At 41.0% G+C, this 11,715-nt stretch overlaps 2 protein-coding genes across 2 annotated transcripts in view; both read right to left on the bottom strand.

Moving 5' to 3' along the window:
- Positions 1-1,947, bottom strand: part of hspa8 (heat shock protein 8) — a 10,507-nt gene extending 8,560 nt beyond the window's left edge. The window contains exon 1 of the mRNA XM_019876223.1: positions 1,819-1,947. The gene's annotated coding sequence lies outside the window, so the exon portion shown is untranslated. The remainder of the gene's footprint in view (positions 1-1,818) is intronic.
- Positions 1,948-8,264: 6,317 nt separating this feature from the next.
- The window catches only part of hyou1 (hypoxia up-regulated 1), a 38,160-nt gene continuing 34,709 nt past the window's right edge, over positions 8,265-11,715 (bottom strand). The window contains exons 20-24 of the mRNA XM_019876226.1: positions 11,221-11,477; positions 11,039-11,123; positions 9,386-9,641; positions 9,192-9,296; positions 8,265-9,081 (exon numbers count right to left, since the gene is read on the bottom strand). Coding sequence (XP_019731785.1) covers positions 9,035-9,081; positions 9,192-9,296; positions 9,386-9,641; positions 11,039-11,123; positions 11,221-11,477 — 750 coding nt within the window. The 3' untranslated portion in view covers positions 8,265-9,034. The remainder of the gene's footprint in view (positions 9,082-9,191; positions 9,297-9,385; positions 9,642-11,038; positions 11,124-11,220; positions 11,478-11,715) is intronic.

An 11,715-nucleotide genomic window follows, 5' to 3' on the forward strand; every position in this document is an offset into this window, starting at 1 on the left:
TCACTGGATGGAATTTATTTGATTCCTTCGTGGTTTTTGCGATCCTCGGTCCCACTTTATACCTGTGGACAAGGGATTCGAGGCTCTAATCCCTCATTGTGTCTGAGGACCGGCAACCCGAGGCCAAGGCCAAGGACTTGATTCCCAAGGCCAAGGCCAAGGCCAAGGAATTGACTCCGAAGGCCAAGGACCGACCTTCGGTCCTCAAGACCAAGGACCGGCTCGAGGAATACATCACTGCTAGACACACACCCATACACATGCATGTGTGCATATATATAAAATGCAGTTATTTTGACATGAGCGTCAACTCGCCACCTAGCTTTTCGCCCAAAAAACTCCAGGTATTAAATTTGCACCGGTCAGCTCTTTAGGTTTGTTTCTTCACATCACAGTTTCGAATCCTAACTGTGTGATTTAATGCATTTATTTACTACATTTACAATATCTTGTAGCCAGTCGGGAGTTGTAAAAATCACGTTTTGTTTCATTCATTCATTTATTTATTGAAGAATTGAACAGGTATGCAGTTGAATAATTTTGATGTAGCTTGTAAAACAAATAATTGGCAAGATTAGGGCACCACAAAAATAAAATGTTATGGTTGGGGTAAGTAGGTATGTTAATAACAAAAGAGAAAAAAAATGATTCAAACAGGAAAATAGGTTGTGGTAGGATTAACACATATATACAAGTTCAAGAGAAAACCTTAAAGTTAATGTTCAGTTATAATTAGTATGAAGTTACTGGACTGACATTGTCCAACCGCTCGCAGCTGAAATCGGGATCTGAAATCGGCAAAATCGCCGATTCACGTCGGGCCCAGAATTCCTCATTGCGGCAATTGAACGATCAGAGCCAGAGCAAAATAACACCAGCAGAGTTGCCGGCCACGGTAAATTAACAACTGCTGACATTAACATGACGCTTCATCACAATTCTGAGAGCATCTTTTTATTCCCGCTTCCATTTTGAATGTTTTTCATTTTACTTCATACCAAGCAACGACTTGTTAGCCATGTAAAATGGAGACTTCCGTGTCAAAACTATTTCCTAAAATTATTTGGACTGTTTCCTCATCTTCGATGCGCGACTTCGACAAGAACGAAATTCTGCAATACTGGCACTTAATTATGTTTCACCCACTTAAAGAACTGATGGCAAAATGAACTCGAACGCAGAGAAACAATGATAACAACGGATTCAACGTCACTCACTGCGAAATCGAAGTGTAGCTCGTCGAATGACCATTTTATGGCCTTTCAACGGCGGAAACAGGCATCGTGTTGTACAAAATGGTGACCATGATGCTCGCTAATGTTCTACCATGCTAACCTTTGACGGTGAGCGAACAATACAATACGCACGTAGGCTGCTGATTAAATAGGAAATCTATGGATAGAATATTCCAAATCAGTCGTCATTTGTTTTCTCTCGACGAGGTTTCGTCGTTCGCACGCTCTCAACTCCACAGTAAGGATGCTGGCGTTAACCGTTAGCTTAGCTAGAGGGCAGAACGTTCTCGAACGTCTCCATCCTCCGCCCCCACCCATCCATCCATTAATCTCCGCTCATTACCTAAAGCTACCACGAATAGCATCTGTTTAAGCACTAACGGGAAAACAACCTCATAATTTTTTTTGTGTTTTTTTTGGGGGGCTGGGGGGGTCTGTGTAATGTTAATATGGACGAGTCATTCATTTCACAATCATTAACGAGATGTCATGCAATTCGTTTAAACAATCGGGTATTAATTGACCTTACAAGCAAAGAATTAAGACAAAAAAAAAAGAACAAACGAAAAGATAAATGACTCACCGAAGCAGTGAGTTCTGGTATATTTTCACAAAGCGGGATGTTGAAGGGAAGGTCTGGACTGAAGGTGGCTTGTCCTTGGTGGTGAAGCAGGAAAAGGAAGTACTTGAGAACGGACCGTTATTTATTGCGGTCAAAGCACCCAATCACACGCAACGTTTTCTAAACGCACTCAACGTACAGCCAATGTCCAATCTTGTGACGCGCCAACGACAGTGACCGCTTCCTATGTGACGTAGTATTTCGCAATCGAACGTGATAACCGCGTGGCTTTAAACAACGGCAGCAGATTTCGAGAAAATGCTCGACCGGCGAAAGCAACGAAACTGAAGTAGTTTTAAGTTGTTACGTGATATACAAATCATTTGACTGTAATCACAACATTACAATAGTAACAGATAAGACATTAATGGACCATTCTACCTAAGTAGTTCAAATTCTGAATTGAAAAATGTGCCAAAGTGGTTGATTAAGAAAAACATTGACTATACTGTATACATTTTGCATCATATATTCGGGGCAAATAAAGAGTAAAAGTACAGTCAATTTTCAAACGATATTTTCTAGCTTTTCCCAAATAGCTTGCCCTGTCCTAAAATTGGTCACAACTAAAACACAATTAGAGTAGAATGAAAATAATTATATTAATGATTCATATTTTTTTTCTGTTCTTCACTGCATACAGTATTTGTATCAATTAATATATATGGTTTGAAGATCAAAATCTTGTCTAAATTAATTTTTAACAGCATTTGATGTAATTCTTTCTTAAATGTATCTAATCAAAATACAATACAATAACCCTGATTTATATAGCACTTTCACAAGAGTACCAAAGCGCTTTACAAAAAAGTTAACATGAAGTAAAATGATAAACACAACACATAACATAAAAACATGGACAGTCTGCAATCTTAACCACTTTTCTCTCACACGCTTTGTTGTTTGAAGCAGTTCTAGATGAAAGAGGAGAAAATCAAAGTGTCCATTCACTAGTGGATCAGAGACGTCATGCTCAAAATGTGCACACGTCTGATACAAGCTAAGTTTCAAAGTAAACAAGAAGCTGTAGCGTCCATTGACGAAACAAAGAGATTGGTTCACTTTTCCTGTCCCATGTAAATCCATTTCAATTCCAAGTACGACTCTCAGTTCCAAATACGCATCCGTGCTCCGCGCCAACACTCCAATCCAAAATGCCATTTCGTGTTGTAAAATGGAAAAAAATTGTTCATATTGACTTCATCACTCATCATTGTTTAACACCGAACCAATCATTATCATAAATTGTTGCTTGATAACGTCTGTTTTGTGTGTGTGTGTGTGTGTGTGTGTGTGTGTGTGTGTGTGTGTGTGTGTGTGAGGGGGAGAGGGGCAATGACTGTAAAGTTTCCTTAGTGACCATACTGTTGCTGTTGTTTCAGTAACACTTTGTCGAAGGCACATGTGTCAAACTCAAGGCCTTGGTGGCCAGATCTGGCCCGCCACATCATTTTATGTAGCCCCTGAAAGCAAATCACAGTTGTCAACTTTCATGATGCTTATAAAAATCTCTACCAAAATTTCAAATTCTCATTTGTGATAACTAAGAGTGATACTGTTAACATTTTCTTGTTACCAAACCCCTCATTAAAGTAACTTAAACAATAGTTGAATAAAGCGTTATTCTTGACTTCTTATATGGTTTCAGTCATAACGGCCATCCACGCGAAACTGTCAGTAAAATCTGGCCCGAGACAAAAATGAGTTTGACACCCCTGGTCTAAGGCTAGCATTGCAATCACTTCACTCTTTTTGCTATATTTTCACTTTTAACACGTATCATAATGTTTTTCTTCTTTCTACCCCCCAAAATTGCTGCTGTAGACTGTAAATTTCCCCAGTGTGGGACAAATAAAGGATATCTTAATCTTAATCTTAATTTTAATCTTAATCTTAATAACTAAAGAAACATGAATTCATCCATTTTCTACCTATTTGTCCTGTACTTTTCTGAAACATTTATTTTGTCCATGCAATACTTTGTTTTTCTCTTCTACCCCCCACCCCTTCAATTCTGCTGCTGTAGATTACAAATTTCTCCATTGTGGGACATATAAAGGTTTTCTTATCTTATCTTGTCTTTGGGTTGCAGGGGGTCTGGAGCCGATCGCAGCTGACTGAGGGCAAAAGCTGCGTCCACGTTGGACAGCTCATCATCATCATCTGGCTACCTGCATTGAAATTGAATTCATTTATATCGCGTCTTTCAAACATAAAATGGAAATGAAAGTACTTCACATGAAAGGTTATCATAGAAACTGCCTGAGTTCGCTTCATGGTGACTCAAAACACCATCGGCAGGCCCTTTGCCATGACCAGCCTCCAGGAAACTCCAGTTTACAGATGTGAATGCCATCTGGTATGAAACTCTGCTCATTAGGGAGGTACAGTATTATTTTTTGACTCAATTTGCACTGATGAAAAAGAGCTTCTTGATCTTCGGATAGGTCTCCCTCAGGAACCAAAGGATTGGTTGAAGTTGAGTCCATATGGCTGGAGGGTCATGTTTCATGCAGGGGTGATGAGATGTTTCTCTTTTTTCTGTGATCTGGAACTTTGTGTCTCATTAAATCCGTCCAAGTCTTCGTTCTTGCGCAACATTTGGACACGTCTTCAACTTGCACCTCTCACAATATTTTCTATATTTTTCCTTCTTCAGTTATTTGATCTTCAGCTTTTAACTTGTATTTCTCCGTAGCTGTGTGTTCTTGCACTTTTCATCGTCTTTAGTGATGAAAGCCTTGGCCCTGGTGTCTGATCACCTTTCATTCGACGTGCTAGGTGGCGACGAAGCCCGGCAAAACATCTCCATCGCTCTGTTTTTTCAGAGACATCTCCATGCTCTTCTGACTTGCCTTTGCTCTCTGATGGAGCAATCAATTAATTGGGTAGAATCGCTCTATTATACAGCGATGGAAAAAATTAAGAGGCCACCCTTGTTTCTGGCATTGGTACTGGTACATATTTTTGGGAACAATAAACGAGAGCAAACACATCTCAAAAGAATTTAAGAGCTGATTGTGAGATGTTCTAAAGGTTTTCTTGATAACAACCAAAATGATTTCACAAATTCTTATATGTAGTAAATGGCTCCGGGATTATACTGCCCAAAAATGGTGCTTTTAGGCATTCCATGCCTTCTTTTGTATTAATTCGTCACTTGATAATATCCAAGATGGGGCCGTAGTTGGCAGCTGTCGGCAAGTGCTCTTCGAGAACTGTGTTTTTTTTTTTTGGCTTTCGTTTTGTCACGTGGTGTTTGTTGTTACTTTGTGAAGACCAAATGTGGATTGTTTTCAGCGTTTTTTTTGGTGTGCTTATTGGTTGCGCCTTCTCTGCAGTACGCATGTACTGTACCAGCATTGGTTTTGATGGAAGGACTGTCGGCGAATTTTGACTGCCGCCACTGGACAGTCCCGGGGCACTTGGGTTTTTTTGCACCTGTAATGGACAGCATCTTTCACAGCCACGTTTTGTTTTGCGGAGATGCCGGTGCTGTTGGACAGTCTGCGCTGGTGCAGTTGGATGATTGGTTGCTGGAGCCGAGGATGAGGAGAGAAGAGCGTCATTGCAGAGTGTGGATGCGTATTTGAAACTGAGAGTCGCCGCTTGGAATTGAAATGGATTTACATGGGACAGGAGAAGTGAATCAATCTCATTTTTCATCAATGGATGCTAACGCTTCTTGTTTACTTTCGAACTTAGCTTGTAGCAGATGTGTGTAAATTTTGAGCATGACGTCTCTGATCCACTGGTGAAAGGACATTTTGATTCCCTCCTCTTTCATTGAGAACTGCTTCACACAGCAAAGCGTATGCACGAAAAGTGGTTAAGATTGCATGACCATCCTTGTTTCATGACATGTGTTGTGTTATATTATTTTATTTTATGTTAACCCTTTTGTATCGCGCTTTGTTACAGCTGCAGCTGCTGTGAAAGCGCTATACAAATCAGGGTGTATTGGATTGGATTCATAAGGCTTTTAGTGGCACCAGATATCAAAATGAACAAAAAGTTGAAAAAACATGACGGACTGTCAATTTTTTCTATTGCTGTATGTTTTCAACTCAGCAATTGATGTTTTCCCTCTCGAGAGTTGTCTCCTAATGATGAAGCAACATGCAGTATAATCAGGGGCATCGCCAGACCCCTTTTGCTGGGGTACATGCCCCAGTATTAAATAGCTGTACCCCAGTATCAAGGGCGGACTGGCCGGTACGACCAGAGTTCGACAGAAAAAGGAAATTGCTGCACTGTTGTTAACATATCGCAGCAGCCATCCGCAATGTTTCCCTCCATTCATGAATTTGCGACCTGATCATGACAGACGCTTCTTTCCCCTGCCCTCTTCCCCTAATCCCTCACTTTCCCTCCTCTGTTCAAGATGTGTCACTGGCAGGTGGGCCCACATCCAACAGATGGCTGATATTGGCCTACATCAACGACAGGACTCAAAAAAGTCATTGCAATGACACGTAGCGGCGTCGGTGCTGAGCGATAGAGGTAAGTGATTTATATGTTCCGTATGAAAGTATCACCAACCATCACCATCACATCACTGCATAAATACACTCCATCCATCCATTTTCTGATCCGCTTTGGCCTCATCAAGGTCGCGGGGCGTGCTGGAACCTATCCCAGCCGTTTTCGGGCCGTAGGTGGGGGACACCCTGAACCGGTTGCCAGCCGATCGCAGGGCACACAAAGACATACAACCATTCGTGCTCACACTCACACTGAGGGACAATTTGGAGTGTTCCATTAACACACGACCTCTGCACCGTGAGGTCGACGCACTAACCAATCGACCACCAGGCCGCCACTGCATAAATACCTTCAAGGTATTATTTCCACAAGACTGATCACTTGCAGGCCAACAGTCCACATTATGGTCCAATATCTTATTCAAATCTCCACCCATTACAAAACCAGAATTTGGAAGTGAGTAAGAGAATATTTAATATGAAACATTATTATTTTCATCATTTGAATAATACCCACACATATTAATAATTATTACATTGTTGTTTACCGGAGCTGGTGGGCATCACTAGATGGGCGTGAGAATTTTGGTGCTTGCAGCAAGGCCCACCACAGGCTGGCGGGGCATTCCAACTCAATTGCTGTTTGAGGAGGGTATGCCAACATAGGTTGTTTAACCTTGGTCTCACTGTAGAGCGGGTGCACCAGATGGGTAAGTGGGCGGTCTTGGTTCTTCTAATGGTGGGCTGGAGAATACTCGACCCCCCGCCCCCCTATTGTTGTGGAACCCAGATGCACATCAACTGTCAACCATTGTCAAAGTGCGGCGTTTCCTGAAAGTTTTCTACCCTGCCGAAATGGCTGTTTGCATTTGCCGTGGGGCATTGTGGGATGCGTGATGCCGACATCCGGAGCTCTATTGTGTTTTGTACGTTTTTGTACTTTTATTACTTTTTCAATCCTATTTTGATTTGAGCAAGTACTGTAGGTCCAAGAGTGCACTATGTGTGCTAATTCGGTTACGTGGACTTGATGTATCAATGCAATACTAATAAAATATATATATTTTTTTTATGCCCTGCGATTGGCTGGCAACCGGTTCAGGGTGTCCCCCGCCTACTGCCCAAAGACAGCTGGCATAGGCTCCAGCACGCCCCCGACCCTTGTGAGAAACAGCTCAGAAAATGGATGGATGGATGGACATTTTAATGTACTACACCGAGCCCGGTGAACGAATAAAACTGAAAATTGGTCAGTAAAGCTTCCTGCTTCAGACCAAATATTGTGACTTTTCGCCAAAAGGTGTGACCATTATGGTGCTGGAAAATCTGATGAGTCACAGTGACCGAATCAAAGTGCTATCACCATTTTTTTTTTCCTTTTAAAATTTGGCATTGCCGTGCCTACATAAGCTGCCGGAACTTCACCCACATCATCTTTATCTTGTGAAAATTTTACACATTTGATAAGAGTCCGTCCAGCCATGAAGAAATCTACGAACGTTTTTTTCATCGTAATGGTTAAATAGGCTGCAGAAAAGCTTTTCCTGCAAGAGAGCACGACCTCCAGGAGGCATATTGAGACTAATTTTTACAACTGTTGTCCAATGTCATGCTTTTATTAACTAAATAATTCATAACAATGGGCTGAAATGCTGAACTGCATAAATCAGTGACTAGCAGGGATTTAGGAAAATTACACTGAATGAACTGTACAAGAGCATTGAACAAGAAATTATCAGTCCACAATTATTTATTTTTTTAAATGTGCAAATTTTTTCCCAATAGTTCAACTGGAGGGAAAAAAAACACCCAATGAACGTATTCCATTTAAAATAAACTGGAGAAAAAGTGTACCATTTGGAATAGTACACACACCAAAAACAATCTTTTGAGCAGTGCACACTTAAGTCAACTCCAGAGGCAACAAAGTTACACTTTTATTCATTGTCATCTTCCAATTAACATGTTCTCAAAAGTAATGGTGCAGGTCGCAGGGCATACGGTGTACTTGTCATCACATATCAGCTCTGACTTTAGACAAATATGTTTTTTTAAAGTATTACAACAATGGAGTCACATGACTGCCATGGAACACCATACTGTCCATGTTTTGAAAATTATGCCATGATACACAATCGATGAAAAATCGCTTTCTTACGTTGTGTTAACAACTAGTATCTTCTCTCTCTGGCTGCCAGAAATGTCCGATTCCTTTTTTTTGGTAATTCCTTGGTTTAAAAAAAAAAAAATGTTACTGTACTCTTAATACACCAATAACCCAAAGTGCCTATTCAATCTAATGTGTTACATTGACTCAGACTGAAATGTTATAATTGAAGTTCTGTTTTCTTGCTCCTTCCAAGGGCCTGGGAGAGGTGGGTGTGCATGTTGGGCTGTCTGGAGAGGATCTTCAGCGTCAGCATACAACAACAATAGGGTTCAAAAAAATACAGTGCAAAGGAGTGAAAACAAACATTAAAAAAAAAAAAAAAAAAACAACTAAACCAAGTTGCTGAAGTTCTTTGTCACAGTGTGAAGCGTATGCTGCTGAGACCAACATAAGGAAAAGGAGAAAAGTCATCACGAGTCTTTAAACCAAATCAACATCAAATGGACATCAGGTCAAAAATGAAAAGAAAAAAAAACATTTACACCATCAATAAATATTGTGATAACACTCCATGTTCCAGTTGTTATAATTCATCATCTATGTGGTTCTCAGATTTAGCCTTCTCAGTTCCTGGAAATTCGGACAAAAGGGAAAAAAAGAAAAACAAGCCAGAACGTTAGTTACAATTCATACCAATGACTTTGGAAGTCCGTCATCACAAAACTGAAAAGCAAACCAACCTGATTTTGTTTCTTCTCCGAGCTGTGATTTGGTCCCAGATTCTATCTGAGCAGTGCTCTCCTCTGTGGGCGTGGCATCAAGGGGCAGCTTGTCTTCTAGGTTTTCTATATTTGAAAGTGTCGTCAATATAAGGAATTCTACTTGTCACATATCGGTGTTTCATTATGTTTTTGAGTGTGAAAGCGTCACTCACCACTCGTTTCGTCGGAGATCTCCTCTGTGGGCAGGATGACTTCCTGCTCAGCGGTGCTATTGGCCTTGCTACTTTTATCGGCGCTCGTATTGTTCTTGGGTTTAGGTTTCGGCTTGGCAAACTTTGCCTTGTTTAGAAGGTAGTTGACTTCTCTGTCCAGCAGGGCAAGCTTGGCCTCAATGTCTTTGGAGAGCATGACTGGACGCTCTTTTGGAGAACGTTTCTCCTGCTCGGCGGCAATCTCATTCCTCCATGTCTGGACAGATGGCGGTGGTTTTCATGCATTACTTGTAAAGGGCATCAGCTCAAGTTGTCTTTGTTTAAAAAAAAAAAAAATAAATAATAATAATAATAGAAATAGGGCATCTTTACTTAGGTTCAACCTAAATACTCAATTGCAAGCATGTAAACCCGCATGTATCCACCTTTGCATTGCCAAACGCAGAACAGAGCAAAGTTGCATTCAGCAACTGTTAGACTGACATGGATTCCTGCAATCTATAAATTGAATAAATCTTGAGACTGCACTTGAAATCGGTTCGCAAATGAGACCCGTTTCAAACTGTGCGACCAAGAATTTCATTTTGTCGCATGTGTGCAAGTGCATATATTTTAACGCTCCCACCAACACAGGGACTGTATTCGACATATCAGTCAAACCTCGCTTTTCAAACGTCTCTGTTATCAACCAAATCGGATTTCGACCAGAAAATTTGAGATTTTTACGCCTCGGATTACGACCGAAAACGGGTTTTCGACCAAACCCGAATACGCCACTCGACTCCTCTCGGCTTCCTCGTGTAACGTTCACTGTGAGCAGACGTATTTGTTGTGATTTACGCAAATCTGACAGGTTTTTTTTTTTGTTATTTCTGCATAGTGTATTAGCCCCTAATCATGGGCTAATAAAATAGTTTCGGATTTCGAACAAATCGCTTTTCTAACAGCCTTCTGGAACGGATTATGGTCGAAAACCGAGGTATGACTGTCCATGCTAGCTGGTAAAAAAAACTTTTGTGTCGAGCCGTGTGAAAATGAAGTGCAAATGATTTATCAGCATGTCCAATGTTAAATCCTACATTACCGATGATGGCATTATAGAATTGCCATAGGCATCACCCACACCTCTGTCATGGCACTGAAGTTAGCTCAAAAGGCATGAAAATAACTGGAATTCCGTTTAGGGGTGCACCAATTCATTGGCTGGGAACGGCGGCTATATTCTTAATTTTTTTGGGGGGGGTGGGGTAGGTGGTGGTAATTGGTGATCAACGGATCTCATAAAATAAAACCGATCTTGTCCACCGATCACATTCCCCTCCACTGTCCTCTTCTGCTTTGAGATGACTAACAGGCTTTCCATTTCTATTTGGGAAAAACGACTTCATGTATTTAAAACAACCCAAATAGTATTGTTCCACAAGTAATGAAAAGAAATCGGGATCAGCAGGTCAGGCTTTATAAAGATCGGGGATCGGCCAGAAAAGTATGATCAGTGCACCCCTAACTTCCATCATCCCAATCTCTTTTTACAGAACAGTAACACACACACACACACACACACACACACACACACACACACACACACGGCTCAACTTTTCGATCTAACTGTAGAGCGATTGGAAAGAAGAAAAAGAAATGAATGTCACCTACCAGTGTCCCATTGATCACTTTTTCTAAAACATTCAGTTCAACTTCAGTAAATATTTGATCGTCTCCTGGAATGAGCTTTGCACTCCTTTGAAAGTATAATAATAAAAACAATTAAAAAAAAAAGTCAGAACAAAGACAATGTCAAACTAGCGTCCTCAGATTTCCATGTCAACAAAGCTCACCGTAGGAAGATGCTGGAGGTGTTGAGCATGCTGTCCAGGGCGGCGAGGTGATCGGGCCACTTGCGCCGCTCTTCCACCCGAAAAATCATGTCCTTGCATACGTGCTTGAGCTGAGAAAGCTTTTCCTTGAGTTGAGTGATGGTTGCAGTGTAGCCATCGTCGTCCATCCATGCGGATGCTTCACTGAGTTTGGAGGAGATATGCTCCCTCTCCTCATCTGTCACCACCAACTGGTATTCCTCCTGGTATAATTTGTCCTGGAAAAAACATGTCAATATGCGGGGATTTTATATATTACCATATTGGCCCGAATATAAGACTGATTATAAGACGATCCCCTCCTTTTCAAGACTCAAGTTTGAAAAGAGACTTTTTGAACACCAAATGAATTTTTATCCAGAAAATAATTACAGTACAGTGAAACTCCTCTACAACGAAATCATGTTTGCAGCAAGAAATTTTTCACAACAGGGGGTTTTTCACTGTAGCAAATTT

The sequence above is a fragment of the Hippocampus comes genome, unplaced genomic scaffold, assembly GCF_001891065.2.
Source record: "Hippocampus comes isolate QL1 unplaced genomic scaffold, H_comes_QL1_v1.1 scaffold119, whole genome shotgun sequence".
NCBI lineage: Eukaryota > Metazoa > Chordata > Actinopteri > Syngnathiformes > Syngnathidae > Hippocampus > Hippocampus comes.